Source organism: Calliphora vicina, chromosome 1 (assembly GCF_958450345.1).
Source record: "Calliphora vicina chromosome 1, idCalVici1.1, whole genome shotgun sequence".
Taxonomy (NCBI): Eukaryota; Metazoa; Arthropoda; class Insecta; order Diptera; family Calliphoridae; genus Calliphora; species Calliphora vicina.
In genome coordinates, this window is record NC_088780.1 from 135,411,031 (window position 1) to 135,432,100 (window position 21,070).

The following is a 21,070-nucleotide window of genomic DNA, read 5'->3' on the forward strand; positions in this document are numbered from 1 at the left end:
ATACGAATTAGGTGCCTCCATGTTTTCTTTGGCATTGTTTGTTTAAAATAAATTATTACTTGTTCGTTATTTAATACCAATATTTGTGTTTTATTAGTTTTTCTGTTGAAAATAAAATTAATTAATTTGTTGTTTTCATTTTCATCTAACTACCAGTATTCTCAATAGTGATTTATGTGTTTTGCATGATACTCCAGTAGCATTTAGTTGTTTTAAGTATTTATTTTCATAAAAGCCTAAAAATATGCACTTCTAATTAATTTTTATAGTTTTTAGTTTAAAACTACACTTACAAAAATTGCATGCTAAACATCATATCTATATGAATACGAGTAAATATACTTTCATTATAATAAATTTGTTGCCAGATATGTAGTTATACTATAATCCAAGACCCCACAACCTTTACCCCGTAAAATACCCCTTCACCACAACTATGTTATCGCTAAATTACTGATACCGACATTACTACAATTACCGGTACATAAATAATCGAGAAAGCTGTTACCTCTAAAATAACGCTACCGTTATTCCACAAACAATTTAAAATTTGGAAAATATGTATTTTTTTTTCATAATTAAGTTTATTTAAGTTGAAATTTATAATACCTGTTTCAACTTATTGTTTTTTTTTTGTAAAATTTATCAATAATTTAAGTCAGAATGAAATTACCGTTAGCCCCAAATACCGTAACCGAAAGGAACACACATACAGTCTAAATTTCATAATTACAGCTTCAGGCGTTTTTTCCGTATGAGCCATCTAAGCATATGAGTAATATTAATTAATCACAACAAGTATACTGAAGATCAAGGATTCCTCGAAATTTTTTAGAAACCGGTTCGGTTTCTTCGAAAAACCGAAACCGGTTGCGGTTTCGGGTTTTTAATAATAACCGGTTAACCGGTTTATTTGGAAAAATATTAAAAAGCCTAGAAATAAGAAGAAAACAAGTTTTATTTATTAAAATAATTGTTATTTAAACAAAAACAGTTCATGGAAAAACATAACAAAAAAGAGATCATATAATTATGATAAAGAGTATACATGTAACTATTCTAATAACAAAAAATATACCATTTTAAAACGCTTAAATACTTTTTAATTCTAATTTTGATTACTTCTTTTAACCTTCATAAGGTGCACTTAAGATCTTTGGGTCATATTTGACCTGGAGTAAAAATCATGAATTTTAATAGAAATATTTTCAGAACTTTGGTAGCACTAATATATATCCGTCTCTTTTTATCATACTTGCTGAACATTATACATGTATGAAAACTGGGATAACCCGGGTAAATACCAAAGCTACACAGAGAAAACAGATTCGTTATAGCAACTGAATTTGTTTCCAATCGAATGATTCGGTTGCACACATAGAATTTTTCGATTCTAGCAACAGAAATTCGGTGGATGAGGAAGAATTTCGGTTGAAGCAACCAAACTTTTGTTACCACTTCTAAAATTTTGTAGCCACAACTGTAAAATTCGTTCACTAAGGCAGAATCATTCGATTGGCAACAAATTCGGTTGCTATTACGAATCTGTTTTCTCTGTGTATGTTTTTCTTATACTTCATAACAAGTATTCGGGTCAAATTTTACCCATTTTGAAATTAAAATGGAATTTTTTCTAAAATGAGAGGTTCATATTTTTGATATTTTATGACATTTATTCAATTAGGTTTAAAAAATTGCCAAACATATCTATTTTCTATTTGGGTCAAATTTGACCCGAAGATCGCTAATGTCAGTAAATTTGAAGACCTTATGAAGGTTAAAATAATCTCTTAGGAATAAAACACAGTTTAAATGCTTTAGAGCAGTAGTAATCAAATATAGGCATTTAATTTGTGAACATGTATTGATAAAAAAATAAAATATCTGCAACAACATCAGGCAACTGAATGAAATATTTGTATTTTTACGCTCTGTTGTTGACATTCGGATTGTGTACGTGTAAATCTGAACAATATGAACGCATACCACTGCTTTGGAGTATATCGATTAGACATTGAATATGATCTATCACTCAGTGTACTTGTAGGACATATAGTTAACATTAACTTAATGCCTATTAACTAAAAAAAAAAAAAATTAAAAAACTTACTTAATTTCATGATCGCTTGTGATATTTTTCTAAATATAAAAGTATTCTAAAATAGTTGGAGTATTTGTTTTAAAAAAAGTTTTTTGGATTTTGAATTTTGAAACTGTCTATTCGAGAAGAAAAAACCGGTTTCTTCGATATTCGAAATGTGAGCTTTTCAAAAATACCGAAACCGAATTAACCGAAAAAAACCGTTATAACCGATTATTATAAACCCGGCCGATCACCCTAATGCCTACCGTTTGAAAACGGTTAAAAATAAATGATAACGGTATTTGCTGTTATTTCGGTAATGGTATTTAATTGATAACAGTAATTGTATCCCAAATTAAATTATATATTAATAGAATTTACAAAAATTAAACATAAACATATTTATAAAATAACGGTAACGGTATTAAGAAGTCACAGTATTTATGATTATTGCGGTAACGGTATTAAGAAGTCACAGTATTTATGATTATTACGGTAACGGTATTAAAGCGCTAACGGTAATTGTAGTTATTTCGGTAAGGGTGGCTTATTGGTAGCTGTAGTTGAGCTGAAAGGGTATTTTAGCGGTAACAATAACTTAGCGATAACGGTACACAATCTTGCGCAAGAATATACATTGTTTTAATATGAAAAAAAAAGTATAATTGGGCCAAATTAAACAATAATTGGTTCAAATATCAACACTTTAACTTCTGGGTCAATTTGTTTCTTTATTTTTATACCCACCATCAACAAAGATGGAGGTGTATTGATTTTGTCATTCCGTTTGTAACAGATCATAGAACCCAGAAGTATATCCTGAGTCATCATAAGATTCTAACACGTTCTAGAAAAGTCCGTCCGTCTGTCTGTTGAAAACACGATAGGGCCCATACAAAAAGAGCTAGATGGATACTACATATGATCCTCAGAAAATTACTTGAACATTCATAATTATCTTATAATAACAGTTATCGTGACTAAATTGGACACAAACATGTTTAATATGAACCTAAATCTTTCTACTAACTTTTGTGAGCATCGGTCCATAATTAACCCTACTCCCCCATTATAACCCTTATATCAGAAATATTGATGGTGGGTATACAAGATTCGGAACAGTCGAATATAACGCTCTTACTTGTTTTCTTTGGGTATCATCAGTTTGATCTCATAAAATTACACTCTAAATTACAACTCTGCAACATTTCCCTCACTTATGCCCGTAACTTCATCAAATAGTATTCTACGGTGTAAATTACCCAGCAGATAAATTTACCTAAAAGGTAACTTGGCATTAATTTCAAATCAATATCTACGGGTAAAAATTACCAAATATTTTTACTCCATAGGCAACTAAGCACTGATAGATATATATTTTTTGAAATTACGGGCATTAATTTAAATTACTAACCAATCAAAACTTTTATTATTTTTAACACTTATTTTTAATTTTTTCAAGCGGCCAAGATAATTTGGATGGCACTTATTAGTATTTCGTTGAGTTATTAAATTAAAAATTATAGTTGTTAAATTAAAAATTATAGTTGTTAAATGTGATTAAATGATGGTTTTTGGAAAAATTTTCGTTTATTAAAACAACAAATATTTTTTATTGAAGCACCAATATGTTAGTTGTATTAAAAACATTCATAAGTAATTAACACAAATGGCCAATAATGACTACAAATGCTATTGAATTTATAAATATAGAAAGTTTTAGAAATTTAAACATTTGAATCGGAAACCTAATATCTATAATTGTAATAATTCTGAATGATATTAAATTTCATGGAAAATATTATTGAACTACCTATGCTCTGAATACTAATACGATCTACAGGTTTAAATCCTTACTCGTAATGCGAAGGTTTACAAACAAAATTTCTATACAAATTTTGTTTTATAAACCTTTGATAAAATTAAAATTGTATATTTCCATCTTCAGAACTTGTTCTAAAATAATTATCGTTTGCGGACAAGGAATACAACAAAAACATTAATGCTGGCCAAAGGTTTTCAGTTTGGAATGACATTATGTTTTGTCATAATACTTTAAACACAATTTAAAAATCTGGCCTTTCAAAATGTTAACATAAGAAGAACTACATTAAAAAAATATTTCTAAATTGTTCGATAATTTTTCTATTTGCATCAGGAACAATTTTTGATATTATAACTCAGATAAACTGATAAACATCCAACTGTCAACACAGTTCAAATTTCATGCATTTCTAATGTGAAAAATGTTCAAAACTTTTTAAATGTAACGACTGTAATCAGGAACACTTCTGATTCTTTAACGGCAGCATTGGAACTAATGATGTCGCAACTTCTTCTGCAGTAGAGTTTTTATGGAACCACATTAGTTCTATAGATCAATTATTTGTTTCAAAACAAATTTTTGGAGCCGGTTTGAAACTTTAAATATTATTTTTGCATAATTGGACAAATGTACTGGAAATGTTGGAAATAACACAACATTAAGTTCTACGGCAATATTTTCAAAAGATATTCATCTAATGAAACTGCAATTGAAAGAATTCAAAAATCTTTAAGTCTACAGCTAATTCTATAAATGAATCAAAGAAATAATACAAATTCCTTATCTTGTTCTTCACACTAGTTCCAAGCGTGACAATTTCAAAAAAAATCACTGATGAAAGAGCCAGTTCTAGAACTGTTCCGTAGAACTACACCATTTTCATTTGATTTCAGAAGTTTATAATTATATTTCAAAAAATTCCAATTAAATTTCTGAAATTTCTAATTATATTTCAGAAATTTCCAATTGTATTTCAGAAATGTCCAATTTTATTTCAGAATTTTTCTAATTGTATTTCAGAAATTTCTAATTATATTTCAAACAATTCCAATTCATTCCAAAAGTATTTCAGAAATTTCTAATTGTATTTCAGAAATGTCCAAATCTATTTAAGAATTTTCTATTTTGGGGTATTCACATGGTCTGCTATTATTCATAATGTCCAAATATATTATAATAGTTGTTGCATTATTTTATGATAAAACAATAAACATAGTTCAAATAGTGTTATTAGTTTAGAAAAATTTGTTTAAACTATCATAATATATTTGGATATTATGACCAAATAGTAGACCATGTAAATACCCCAATTTTATTTTAGAAATGTCCAATTGTATTTCAGAAATTTGTATTTCAGAAATTTCCATTGGTATTGCTAATAGAATTTTCTGAAATACAAATGGATCTTTCTGAAATAAAATTATAAAATTCTTAAATACATTTGAAAAATTCTGAAATAGAATTGGAAAATTCTGAAATACAATTGTAATTCAATTAGAAAATTCTGAAATATAATTGGAAATTTCTGAAGTGGTGAGGAGGGTGAAAATTTCAAACAAAAATCATTGATGAAGGAACTATATATATCTAGAAGTTTTTCTAAGAATGTGTGAAACTAGTTCCAAGCGTGACAATTTCAAACATAAATCATTGATCAAGAAACTAGTTCTAGAACGGTTCCTAAGAATTTGTCTTTGCTCCATAATTGATCGCAAATCCAAACTAAAGGATATATACATGTATTCTACACACACCACACCATTTCCAATTGTATTTCAATTTCATATTTAAAATTTCAAAAATATAGTTGGTCTCATTGGTCATTCTATTCCATTATAAAGTTATTGTGGCCATTTGTATTTTCAGTTACTGTTTTATGAAATATATCAAGTATTTATAACGGGAATTTGATTGTCTTTGTCCAATTTTTTATTGCTTAAATTTGAAAAAAAAACATACGCCAATTTGAAAACTCTTTTGTGTAGTTTAGGCCATAATTTTAATAAAAACAATAATATTAATATTTTGTTATACTTTATAATTTATTTCAACATAAAGGAACGGACGATGCATTCCACCTGCAACGTGTGAACACATGCACCACATACATCAGCACAAGACGAAAGATACGAACGAATTCTATGCACGCGGTGAGTATGAATATTAGTATTTATTCACCAAGAATTTTTGCTAATTATCATAATGATATTTCCTACTGGGTAGTTTCAAATATTGAAACTGCCACCTCCTAAAACTATGCTAATAATACATATTAACCAAATAATTTTCACTATCATTTGCATATTTATTCAAAACAATTTTCATCCGTTTCATTTTAGAGTCAATCTTCATGTGCGGAAACAACGGTGTTGCGGTAGTGCCAGGTTCATAAACATCATAAATTCAATGATAATTTGGAAAAATTTATGTAAACAGCTAAACCAACCAACCAACTTTACCAACAGCAGATTCAGATGCACTTGCATGAATATGTGACATAAATATAAATACACATCTATCTGCATCCGCTTATAACAAAGGAAAATCCCTCTTTTAGAAACAAAAACCAAAACCAAATAGCAAATAGCAAAAAATTATAAATTCATAATTATTTATGGTGTAAATTGAATCAATATGTATGTATGTATCTATCTATTTACGTGGAACTGTTTATTTGAAATAAACTTATAATTATTTTGTACTACCACAGACACAAATAAATACATATTCATACACATATATGTATGTATGTTTTTGTATTGAGTATTAAGTGTACATATTTTTTTTACCAAATAGATAGCATTTACATTTTTCTATCGTATAAGTATCTATTTTTAAACATAAATAGTTTGAAATTAGTGTGTGTGGGTGTTTGAAATTCACTGGTATGATTAAAAGTTTACTTATTTACATTAGGGTGTCCCAAAAAAAATTTTTGTTAAGGCTCAAGCACAATTTGAAAACTAATAGGGTAAAGTATTTTTGAGATTTTTTTCAGATTTTTCGGAAGAGGTTTAGAGGTCGCTCAAGTCGAGTTTTTGCCAAAGATCGAGTTTTTTTGGCTTTTTTTTGAGTTTTCTTCATAACTTTGTCAAGACCGACGATTTTCATTACTTTTGAGGACACAGTTTAAAAGAAAAATGTCCATGCTTTATTTCTCTGTGCAAACATTTTTAGGTTTTGCAATGAATTGGCTCATTAAGGTGACCTTTTAAAATTTTTATGAAAATGAAAAAAACTAAAAATACAGTATGAAAGAACAATTAATTCTTAATAATTTAGGGACAACAATTTTCTTGTAAAATGTACCAACATTTTTTAGAGATTTGTGCTCGTTAAAATGATTTTCGGAAGTGGGCTTTGTATGGGAGCTATGACTAATTATGGACCGATCGTTATAAAACTTGGTGACATGACTTCTGTATATATACATATTTGTGTTGAATTTTATTTGAATACGAATATTTTTAAGAGATTTATGCTAGTTAAAGTGATTTTCGTAAGTGGACCTTATATGGGAGCTATGACTAATTATTGGTAGGCGCGAGTTTAGCTTATACAAAACTTATTTGTGCTCAATTTGGTTTAGATATCTTTATAACTAAGATATTTATGAGATTTTATCAATTTTTAGATAGGTCAATCGTATGAGGGCTAGTAGAAATAATGGATCGATTCCAACCAAATTCAATATGCTTCGTCCAACTAGCAATATAATAGCTTGTATCAAATTTTATCTTTGAAATTGCGACTTGTAGTTTGATTACATTATGGTGTTGTAGGGTATAAATATAATTTTGTGTACACAACAGTTTTCGTTTGCTTTATATAAATCAGGAACGGTATAAGCAAATTCAAAAATTGTTGTCTCCAATTTATTAAGAATTAATTGATCTTTGAAACTGCATTTTTAGTTTTTTCATTTTCATAAAAATTTTAAAAGTTATAAAGCCTTATTTACAAAATTTATGGAAATAATCGAAAAATTGTAATGTAGGGCACCTTAATGAGCCAATTCATTACAAAAACTAAAAATTTTTGCACACAAAAATAAAGCTCGGACATTTTGCTTTTAAGCTGTGTCCTCAAAAGTGATGAAAGTCGATCTTGACAAAGTTATGAATAAAAATCAAAAAAGGCCGACAAACCCGATTTTTAGAAAAAAATCGATTTGAGCGACCACTTCCGAAAAATCTGAAAAAAATCTCAAAAATACTCTACCCTATAAGCTTTCAAATTATGCTTGAGCACCCATGAAAATATGAAAAACAACTTTTTTTGGGACACACTAATATACATATGTACATTAGAGTGTCCCAAAATTTTTTTTTTTGGAATTTCGGAACGCATACCCTCTAATTTTTGTTATATATATAAAACTATAGTTAAATATGAAATTTTGTCTTTCTATCATGATTGCAACCCGTGCCCGACTTGCGATTTAGTTTTGTGGTGCATTTACAAGGGGAAAAAAATGCAATTTTTACAGTTTTTGTAAAAATTTTGCCATTAAATTATTACTTTTGCAATTTAATTTAAAAGAATCGATATGTGTACGTAATTGTCGTTCTAATAAGACATAAAACACAAAAATTGGATAAAAAATGTTAAAGTTATTAAAAAATCGCCAGGCCATTAACGTGTCTCAGGCCACTAGAACAAGAAACGTATGAACAAAATTTACATATTTTGAGAAATTTAAAATAAGAGCTTATTTTTACTTAAAATATATACATATTTACTTGTATATGAGTTTTTGTCTTCGTAGGATACCGTTAACCTATTCCCAGGTATGACCAAAAAAAAATATTTTTTTTAACGGCAGTTTCAAAACTCCAATTTCAAATTTTTAAAAATTTTGTTAAACAAATTTCAGAATTTTTTGAACATCACTTGGGGATTTATTGTCAACATAATAGGGAACTCCAAGTGCTATTAAGGGTTAATTTTAATTTTTGTGCTCTTATTATAAATACTAGACATCATGTTATACTTTTCTTGAGTTTCATCAAAATCGGCAAAAAAATATATGACATTTCGCTATTTTTCCATGAAAAATTGAAAAATTTGACCTTTGACCTTCTCGATTTAAGGGTTGACGTTTTCCGATTTTAGTAAAACTTTTAAACTATATTTAGAATTACATGGACTATAATATTCTGAATAGCTTTTACTTAAAAATCATAACAGTAAGGAAATTCGGCTCATTCGCCAAAATATGACCCAAAAATTAGTTTTTCTCGAAAATCGTAAAATTTATATCGTAGGTACGGAAAAACTATAGGAGGTATTGACATGATTTTTTCACATTTTTATTCCCTATTATGTTGACAAAAAATCCCCAAGTGATGATCAAAAAATTCTAAAATTTGTTTAACAAAATTTTTAAAAATTTGAAATTTGGAGTTTTGAAACTGCCGTTAAAAAAATATTTTTTTTTGGTCATACCTGGGAATAGTTAACGGTATCCTACGGAGGCAAAAACTCATATACAAGTAAATATGTATATATTTTAAGTAAAAGTAAGCTCTTATTTTAATATTTCTCAAAATATGTTAATTTTGTTCATACGTTTCTTGTTCTAGTGGCCTGAGACACGTTAATGGCCTGGAGATTTTTTAATAACTTTAACATTTTTTATCCAATTTTTGTGTTTTATGTCTTATTAGAACGACAATTACGTACACATATCGATTCTTTTAAATTAAATTACAAAAGTAATAATTTAATGGCAAAATTTTTACAAAAACTGAAAAAATTCCATTTTTTCCCCTTGTAAATGCACCACAAAACTAAATCGCAAGTCGGCACAGGTTGCAATCATGATAGAAAGACAAAATTTCATATTTTACTATTGTTTTATATATATAAAAAAAATAGAGGGTATGCGTTCCGAAACATACATTAACCGAAATTATATTAAAGGCACATATCGAGGGCCTTTATTCAAAACCCCTCTATCTTTGATTTTCACGAAAACGACCTTTTGATGGTAAAATGTTCAGTAAAACAGCCCTCATCCATGGTGTGAATTTCATTATAAACATATTTCATTTTGCTGTTTTATTTGCATTTTTGTTATTTCTCTATCTCACACAATTAATTTTTTCCAAATGCAAACCCTCTATCTTTTCAAATAATTAATTTTCAAATATTTTTTTTGGAATAATTTTTTCTTGCAATTAATTTTTTCTCTCACTAATTTTTGCATGCTGAACATGAATTATACATTTTTCTATCATTTATCAAAATATCAAATGCCGCCGATTCTGAATTGAATTACCATGAAAATATTTTACCATTTTGTTTTTGGAAAATATAGTGTCAATGGCATAAAAATAAATGGTTAAAGTTGGAGTTTGCTTAAAAAATTTATACTTTGAAAGTGTCATGTATTACACAGGGCAACAAAATCGAAAAAATTTTGGAGGCTTTTTAAATCACTACACAATTTTGATGCATCATCTAAGTACAAAAATGGTAAAATTTTAAATTCTATGGATAGATTTTTTTTTTAAATTTGTTTCCTAAAATTGTGAATTTTTTAAATGTTTCTCCACATAATTTATGATAACTCAAAAACGGTTTTGTTAAAATTTTTGTTACGATAACAAAACACATGTAAAATTTTCACTCAAAGTACACGCACATTCACTCAAAATTTGCACATAGCATGAAAAAAATGTTTTCAACATTCAAGCAATCGAAAGAAGAACATTAATTACTCAATTTTATGTATATCTAAAAAAAAAAAGTTTAATTTTGTGAAAATGAGCGAATTCACTTAATTGTGAATAAATTCGAAAAGAATCAATCGATTTTTATCTTCGATATCTCATTTTGTTGGTCTTAGATACGGCTTTGCGACAAAGTAATAAACCTGAAAAAGTTCTGCTGTTTTCGATTAACAAAAATTTGTTATTTTCACGTAAAAAATATATTTTTTGCTTCAATTTGTTATTATAACTCCGAAACTACTGAGTCGATTAAAACGCAATATATAAACAGATTAAATAAAGGTTATGTAAATTTGATGTTTTCCAAGTTTACTTCAATAATATCGGAGTAAAACTTTTTGAGTTATCATAAATTATATGGAGAAACAAACATCTAAAAAATTCACAATTTTAGAAAAAAAAATTTTTTAAAATAATCTGTCCATAGAAATTAAAAATTTTATAATTTTTGTACATAGGTAAACATTATGCATCAAATCTATATAGTGGTTAGTGAAGCCTTTTTTTCCTGTTGTTGTTATTTTACGATAATTTACACCAATAAAACTCAAAAAAAAATTTTTTTCTATAACTTTTCGTTTAATATTGTTTATTGTTAATTTTTTTTTATCTTATGTTGTATTATTAGCCGTCATCTTAAATAAATCACGTTAAAAACTGACAGATGGCATAATGAAATCAAAATAATTTAATTTTATTAAAATGCAAAATCGTCTATCTTATCATTTTCATACAAACACATTGAATATTTTGAGAAGAATAATCTATCATAAAGTCACCAATAATGCAAAATTTTAAAAACCATTTATATGTGAAATTCAGTAGTTGCTTTAAAAAAAAATACTGTAGAATACCAAATTTTAATAAGTAATACGCGAAAAAAACTGTTTTTTGGCTCTCCTGAAAAGTTGTGTTTTTTTAAGATAGTTGGTTTTGAATATACGCCCTCGATATATTTTTATTTGTATTTTTTAGGATTTAAAGAAATATAATTCATGTATTTAAATTGATATGTAGCTTGGGTTCTTTGACTTTTTCCATTACCGGGAAATATTTAAAACAATATGTTCATGCCTTGGAATTCCCGAAAAATTTTCAATAGTAAATTAAACCAAAAACCAGTAAAATGCTTTCAAATAATCGGTAAAAATTCAATAATTATAATAAATATACTTAATTTTAATCAACGATTAAAGAGGTCCAACTAAATTAAATTTTTAACAAAATGCATAATTCGTTTTGTTTTATTGATTTTGTCATTCCGTTTGTAAAATGTCGAAATATTGGTGGAAATTATGGGTGCTTATTTATAAACTTCTAAAACAATCTAGCTACATATGTCCATCTGTCTATTGAACAAATTTTCCTCAAATATTCTTTGTTTATCAGAAATATTTAGTATTCCAAATGGGTATAATCACATTTTATGTAGACACAATGTAAAAATCTAATATACACATTTGTCGGTGGTGACCTTTTAACATGACTAGACAATTTTCCAAGCCCATAACTAAGATTTAAGAGTTCACTTGCATCAAAAGAAAGCCAATTAAATAAAGTGTTGCTAGAGAAAGAAAAGTTTATGCAAACACCAAAGTTTTTAGTGGTGAAAACATAATGAATGCCATCAGATGTTTAATATGAAATGTATTTTATTTCAAATCATGTCAGTTTTCCTCCAAATTGTAAATTGTGAGTTATAAACAGTCAGAACTTTTTGTAATTATTGGCAAATTAGAGTGCCTGAGGCTCCTACACTATTTTATTTTACGAAACACTTTCGGGACAGTAACAATCATAAAATCTAGTCCACTTCTCTAATGGATTCTGATGGCTGTCAAATACAATTTGATTCAAGCATGTTTCTCCGTGTTTATGCTAAATATTTCAGAAAATGATTGTAATTGTTTCGTAGTCTTAAGTTTTTTTGCGTCCAAACTATTGTAAACTAAAATATATTTAAATTTAAATCAGCTTTAAAAATAAATAAATATGTATTTATTTTCTATTAGAAATAGTTTTAAGAAAATTATTTAAAAAAAAAATGATTTGAATAAAAAATCAATGTATGATTATTTACATAAATTAAAATTAATATCATTAAGCTAAAAATTTTAGTTTAATTTTGAAACAAAATTAGTATTATGTAGGTACCTATTTATTTATTTACTTTTTAATATGAAATACATAATTTATTTATTGTATAGTATATAAATTTAGCCCCTTATTTTTCCTAAGAGTACAAGTTTCCGCTTAAAATTTTGTAAGCAATATGCACAAAAATCGTTGTCCATCCTGCCGGACTCTTGGCTATTTAATTTCCCTATCTCTTGATTTTCATAATAAAAGCAACGATTTTTTAAACGTTTCTACAAAATCAAAAATAATTTAAAAAAATTGGGAACAAATAAAACTATCTATTGTCGATGCCTATTTTCGAATACTTTCGAAAATAGCGAATCTCGAATACTTTCCAGCGAAAGTAATGCAGCTAAGAAATGAGCATCGATAAGCTAAAATAAAGAAACGATGACCGCCATATTGCATTTGACTGTTCGTTCAGATTCGTAATCAGCAGCGCAAGGATTTCTATGCAAATGCATGTTTGTAGTCAGTAACTCAAAATCACTTTTGGCAATTCATCTTTCCGAATCGAAGAATTTGCAACAAAATGGCATCGATTTGTTGTTGCGTATTTTTTCATATTTTCATATAAAAATATGCATTTAATTTTTATACCCTTCACCATGAGTGGCAAGGGTATATATAAGTTTGTCATTCCGTTTGTAATTTCCAAATTTTTCATTTGCGACCCCATAAACTATATATATTCTGGATCGTTATAGATAGCGGAATCGTGTGTGTTGAAATCAACTTTCCGAAGCCCCCAAATAACTTACATACACGATTCATACATCAATATCTCCGAAATTCTTCCGGCTCGGTCGATATTTAAAATCGAGAAAATCGGTCCACAAATGGCTGAGATATAAGGAAAAAACTAGGACAACCTCAATTTTTGATATCTGGATTACTAAGTCATTAATATAGACAATATGGATATATAATGATAGATATTTCAAAGACATTTGCAACGACGTATATACGATCATAGTAAGTTGGACATACAATGGGTCAAAATCGGAAAAAATATTTTTTAACCCGAATTTTTTTTTCATCAAACATTTTTTTTTTGTCATAAATTCTTTTTCCACAAAAATTAATTAAAGAAATTAAAAAAAAAAAAAATTTTGAAAAAACTTTTTTTAAAAAAAATTAAAAAACAATTTGGAAAAAAAAAATTTTAAAACATTAAAAAAAAATTTTGATTTTGTTTAAATAAAAATATTTAAAAAAAATAATATTTTTATGTATAATTTCGTGAAGAGTATATAAGATTCGGCACAGCCGAATATAGCTCTCTTACTTGTTTTCTTTTAAACCTTTCGCTACAAGTTTTAACTGGAGGTGTTAATAGATGTTTTAGGTATATCATATGGTTGGTTTGATATCAATATTGACTGATATTAATATTAAGGTCCTACGTGCCCTGTTTTTTCCGTTATACCATATTAAATTTTTAGTCCAGGAAGTTTATCCTGAAGCCTCCAATGACTTTTTTTCCAATATTTTTTATTTTTGTATTTCCCTAATATGTTTCTAAGCATTCTAAATCATTTCTATTACAAAATTATAGTTTTTACAAATTTTATAGGCAAAAAATCGAAGACACTTTTTTACAAAAAAATCAATGAAATAAATTGTAAACATCTCTAAATATATTCCAAAGATAGATTTAAAAACAATTTTTTAAAAATATTCATAAATGTCGAAGTTATGTGCAAAAATCTAAAATGTATCCATATGGATACAATATAGCGAAAGGGCTAAATACATTTATTTAGCATATTTTTTCCATTTTATTGCATATTTAATTTTCTTTTGGATAAATTTTTACATTTTTCGTTATATCTTTGCCATTTACAGTTGGATCTTAAAGTATGATAGATCAAGATTTTTGTCTGGGGAAGACCAATGTTTTGCTCTATAGACCTCAAGTATCCCGTTCTAGTATTTATCCACCAGATCTTTATTCGTACCAATGTTTGCAAGAAATTATTAAACTTTTGCTAACGAAGTAATTCGATAATACCTGCAGAACAGTCTGCATTTACCGTCGGATGTATACATATGATGTAATGAAATCGTGTCTTTTTGTAGATTATAATTCGACAAAATTTCGTAAAATCTTTTCTATTGCTCCAATAACGGAGTCTATTGAATTTGGTTAGAATCGGTCCATTATTTCTCCTAGCCCCCATATAATTGCCCTATCTGAAAATAGTGAAATTTATACTTTTCTTTTATTAATATGTATATGGGGGATTTCATGTCAAGTGAACCAACTTTTGAAATCGATGTCTTCCGATCGGGATGAAATTTGCACCAAGGTTAGCTCTATTGGATAGTAACTCAGACACAATTTTTCAACAACATCGGTCGAGAACTCTCTGAGTTATAGGGGGTAAAATTTTGACAATTTGGTCAAACAGGGGTTTTTTCTTATCCATGTAACTTATTACCTATTGTTCTTAGCAAAATGTGTTCCAAATAGTATAGATAGCTATTTCTTCGATCTTTCGAAAAAAAATATTTAAAAAAAAAAATAAAAAATTTTTAATATTTTTTTTCCGAAATCAAAAACTTTTTTGACTTTTTTTTAAAATACGCTATTTTTTTTTATTTTTTTTTTTTCTTAAAATAAAGTTTAGATATTTTCCTTGAACACCTACTTGGTCGCTTAGTGGGATGCGAGTGGGATATCTATCAAAATAAATATTTTGTAACTCAAAACATAAAATTTTTGACTTTTTTTGCAAAATCAAAAACTTTGTTGACTTTTTTTTTTCAAAATGGACCCTTTTTTAATCTTTTTTTTTAGGTCAAACAAAAGCTTAGATATTATCCTTGAAGACCCTTTTGGTCGCTTAGTGGGATGCGAGTGGGATATCTATCAAAATAAATATTTTTTAACTCAAGACTTACAATTTTTGACTTTTTTTTTTGCAAATACGATTTTTTTTCCAAATGGGCCCTTTTTTTAAAATTTTTTTTGTAGTCAAAAGAAAGCTTAGGTCCATTCCTTTAAGATATTTTTAGTCCCTTAGTGGGATGCGAGTGGGATATCTACCAAAATAAATATTTTGTAACGCAAGACATACAATTTTTTAATTTTTTTAGCAAAATAAAAATTTTTTTCCAATATGGGCCCTTTTTTAATTTTTTTTTTTGCTCAAAAGAAAGCCTAGGTCCATTCCTTTAAGATATTTTTAGTCCCTTAGTGGGATGCGAGTGGGATATCTATCAAAATAAATGTTTTAACACAAAAATTGTATGTCTTGAGTTACAAAACATTTATTTTGATATATATCCCACTCGCATCCCACTAATCGATCAAAACCATCTTAAAGGAATAGGCCTAAGCTTTCTTTATAGCAAAAAAAAAATTACAAAAAGGGCCCATTTTAAAAAAAAGTCAAAAAAGTTTTTGATTTTGCCAAAAAATCAAAAATTGTATATCTTGAGTTACAAAATATTTATTTTGATAGATATCCCACTCGTATCCCACTAAGGGACCTAAAATATCTTAAAGGAATGGACCTAAGCTTTCTTTTGACTAAAAAAAAATTTTTAAAAAAGGGCCCATTTTGAAAAAAAATTCGAATTTGCAAAAAAAAAAGTCAATAATTGAATGTCTTGAGTTACAACATTTTTATTTTAATAGATATCCTACTCACATCTTCCTAAGTGACAAAATAGGTCTTAAAGGAAAAGACCTAAGCTTTCTTTTGAGCAAAAAAAATTTTAAAAAAAAAGTCTCATATTGGAAAAAAATTTCGATTTTGCAAAAAAAAATTAAAAATTGTATGTCTTGCGTTACAAAATATTTATTTTGATAGATATCCCACTCGCATCCCACTAAGGGACTAAAAATATCTTAAAGGAATGGACCTAGGCTTTCTTTTGAGCAAAAAAAAAAAAATAAAAAAGGGCCCATATTGGAAAAAAATTTTGATTTTGCAAAAAAAAATTAAAAAATTGTATGTCTTGCGTTACAAAATATTTATTTTGATAGATATCCTACTCGCATCCCACTAAGGGACTAAAAATATCTTAAAGGAATGGACCTAAGCTTTCTTCTGACTACAAAAAAAATTTTAAAAAAAGGGCCCATTTGGAAAAAAAATCGTATTTGCAAAAAAAAAAGTCAAAAATTGTAAGTCTTGAGTTAAAAAATATTTATTTTGATAGATATCCCACTCGCATCCCACTAAGCGACCAAAAGGGTCTTCAAGGATAATATCTAAGCTTTTGTTTGACCTAAAAAAAAAAATTAAAAAGGGTCCATTTTGAAAAAAAAAAGTCAACAAAGTTTTTGATTTTGCAAAAAAAGTCAAAAATTTTATGTTTTGAGTTACAAAATATTTATTTTGATAGATATCCCACTCGCATCCCACTAAGCGACCAAGTAGGTGTTCAAGGAAAATATCTAAACTTTATTTTAAGAAAAAAAAAAAAATAAAAAAAAATAGCGTATTTTAAAAAAAAGTCAAAAAAGTTTTTGATTTCGGAAAAAAAATATTAAAAATTTTTTATTTTTTTTTTTAAATATTTTTTTTCGAAAGATCGAAGAAATAGCTATCTATACTATTTGGAACACATTTTGCTAAGAACAATAGGTAATAAGTTACATGGATAAGAAAAAACCCCTGTTTGACCAAATTGTCAAAATTTTACCCCCTATAACTCAGAGAGTTCTCGACCGATGTTGTTGAAAAATTGTGTCTGAGTTACTATCCAATAGAGCTAACCTTGGTGCAAATTTCATCCCGATCGGAAGACATCGATTTCAAAAGTTGGTTCACTTGACATGAAATCCCCCATATATATTTCAAATAAAAAATTGTTTTTATTGCATATTTTTGTCATTTTTAGTGCATATTTTCTCTCTTTGTATTGCATATTATAAGCGCATATTTTTAATTTTTTAGTGCATGAAAATCCTTGCCTTGGTAATGAGCAATCTAAAAAACCAAGGTTGGCTACCGATGCGAAACGATTAATTGGATTATTCAAGTAACTGTTGATGCAGTTATTCGGTAGCTTAGCGGTAACGGTATTTGCTGTTACTCGTATTTCAATAACGGAATGTGTGAAAAATTTGGTTTTTAAAAATCGCAAAAACAAAAAAAAAATTTCATATCCTTAGCTTAGTGTGCAAACGTGCTAATTCCCATTTCACAAATTTTACAGCAGAGAGACAAAAAACATTCTAAAATCCTTGGTTTTAAATATTTTTAAAATCTGTCAATTACACAACAGGTGTATTTTTATACCCTACATCACCATAATGGGAAGGGTATATTGGATTTGTGCAGTTGTATTAACGTCCAAAAATATTAGTCTAGCACCCAACCCAACACCTTACCAATCGACCACACTTTCTTACTTGTTTTTTATAAAATTTTACCTCAATATTTTAGCTCGTTCATTTGCTTCTAGTTCATTACCGCATTGTTTTGTCTCTGCGCACAAAAGAATCAGACCATTTAAGCCAACGAGCTTCTTTTCTCATAGAAATGTTCGGCGCTCTTCGAAAGAGTTTTCCGACTACTTTGGACCTTTTTTTTCTACCTGATCCAGGTTTTCTTTCAATGTTCAAGTCTTCCTTATACTGTTTAATGACTTTTGAAACAGTATTTTTTCACGTCCTTTTTTTCGATGACCATTTTGATCGAAATAACAGTTGCGAATGAATGAGTTAGAAAATATAATATTTGGTATATTTATACCCTACACTACCATAGTGGGGAGGGTATAAGGCGTTTGTGCAAAATATTAGTCTAAAGTATACCGATCGACTTAGAATCACTTTCTGAGTCGATTAAACGATGTCCGTCCGTTCGTCCGTCAGGCTGGTCGGCTGGCTGTCCATGTAAACTTTGTGCGTAGAGTACAGGTCGCAATTTTGAAGATATTTCGATGAAATTTGGTACATATTATATTTTCGGCCCAAGGACCAAGAAACTGGCTGAAATCGGTCCATTATTTCACCTAGCCCCCATACAAATGTCCTCCAGAAATTGGACTTTATCGGTCATAAATGTTTAATTTATATATGTCTCTCCACAAATTCCACTCCAAATAAGTTTTATATATACAAAATTCAGGTCACCAAATTTTGTTACGATCGGTCCATAATTAGTCATAGCTCCCATATAGAAACGCTTCCAAAAATCACTTTAACGTGCATAAATCACTTAAAAATGTTGGTATACACATAAAATTCAACATAGTTAACTTTAATATAGACATATCACACGACCTAATTTTATGGTGATCGGTCTATAATTGGTCATAGCTCCCATATGAGACCCACTTCCGAAAATCACTCAAAAATATAAATTATTAAAATTTTAAAAGAAAAATGTTTTTGCTCTTTTACTTAGTTTTAAAAACTAACATGCTTAAAAAAATAATAATTTATTGCACCAAGGATAAATTTTGGCTAGAATAGTGTGTATAAGTTTTTTCAGACTCACTTTCTATATGTATTTATCTATTCATGGGGTTATTAAATAAATTCAATTATTAAAGTCAAAAATTAGTATTTTTATAATTTAAATTATTTATAGAATATCGCTAAAGGTATTTATGATTAAATCCCTAAAGGGAACTGAACGGTAACGATAGCCAACCTTGCAAACATCCAAAATGAGGGGCAGCAGAACAAAAGGTACTTTTTCGAATTTTATACAAATTGATTTTTTTGTATTTTTATATTATTAGGGTTGAAATCAGCTAGAAAAAAACAATTTCCAAAATTTTTAATTTTTCAAAAAGTACCTTTCGTTCTGCGGCTACTAGGGTATTCAATCGATTAACCGTTAATCGGTTAACCGATTAATTTTAGACGGTTAACTGTTCGAATAATTTGAAATTGCCGATTTTCAAATAACAAATAAACCGATTAATTTGTGTCGATTAACCGATTAACCGAAAATCCTTTTTTTGCACTTAAAAAAATGCTTTTGTATTTATTTATCCGTTTCAATTCAAATACAAATTTCAAATTGAAATTATATATTTTTTGAACATCCTATAAACATGATTACTGAGTTGTATAACAACTGACATATTTAATTTACATGTATTTGAAATTTTGTTTATATTTGTATAAACGAAGCTGTTAAATTAATCAAAATCTAAAACAATCCAAAAAGGAATATTCTTTATCATGCTTTTGAGAGTTTTTTTCCAAGAAAAGTTTTATTAATTCTAAAGAAAAAAATCGTTTAAATTATATTCTATTTATAAAAGATTATTTCAGAAGATCTCACTAAAACCCTAAAAAAACTCACACATCGCTAATTTCCTGCAACAACGTCATAATTCAAAAAAAGTCGTTTCGAGAAAAACGTTTTTGAATATTTCATGACATTTTACTATTTCTTAAATAAATTTTCAACATATCATGCGATTTCAGAAATATAAATAGTAGATGTTAATATCTTTCTAACCTGTATTTAACCCAAATTTTTACTTACCAAATATACGAGAAAACATGAATTTTAATTTTGATGTTTACAACAAAAAAACACTCTCACACAAAAAATAATTGACTTCTTTGAAAACTGATAAAACTATATGAAAGATTATAGAACAGCGCATATTTTGTATTACTCAGTTCAAAAAACACGGAGTTATGACGTTGTTGCAGCAAGTAGGCGATATGTATACAAAAATGATCTCAAATACCTTATTTGCTGTTTTTTATGTTTTTGTACACAAAATTTGTTGTTGTATTTTCAATTTAAAATTAAAATAGAAATTATTCGGTTAATCGAATAATTTTAAATTAACCGATTATTAACCGAATAAATCTAAACCTCGATTAATTATTTGCTCGATTAACCGATTAAACCAGAAACCCGATTAATTGAATACCCTAGCGGCTACTCAAATATTGTTCTCATGACCAAAACTTCTGTTTAACAGATACATGCAACTGTTTAACAGGATTCAATTTCGGTAACGGTAGTGGATTTGAAAGGGTGTTAATATTTTAATTTTATATTATCATTTGCTTTATTTTACATAAAGTTCAAATTTTTAATATCATAAATGATTTAATGAATGTGATTGGAAAAATAAGGGATATATTGTAATGAGCTTTAATAAAAAAACAAAAAAAATCAAAACAAAATAAATAAATAAATTATATACACATGTAAGTACATGCCATCTTTTTATAAGAGTTTATTGAAATTGAACCAAATGATTGTGAATCGAATATTAAATAGTATTTTGAGCTAAGTAAATGAAATAGATTTTAAGCCAGTATCATAATGAAACTAAATAGTA

At 27.7% G+C, this 21,070-nt stretch overlaps 1 protein-coding gene across 1 annotated transcript in view; it reads left to right on the forward strand.

The window, feature by feature from the left end:
- The window catches only part of RYa-R (RYamide receptor), a 297,762-nt gene extending 290,950 nt beyond the window's left edge, over window positions 1-6,812 (forward strand). Inside the window, exons 7-8 of the mRNA XM_065508487.1 lie at window positions 5,967-6,058; window positions 6,248-6,812. Of these exons, the coding sequence (XP_065364559.1) occupies window positions 5,967-6,058; window positions 6,248-6,286 (131 nt within the window). The 3' untranslated portion in view covers window positions 6,287-6,812. The remainder of the gene's footprint in view (window positions 1-5,966; window positions 6,059-6,247) is intronic.
- Window positions 6,813-21,070: the final 14,258 nt, after the last annotated feature.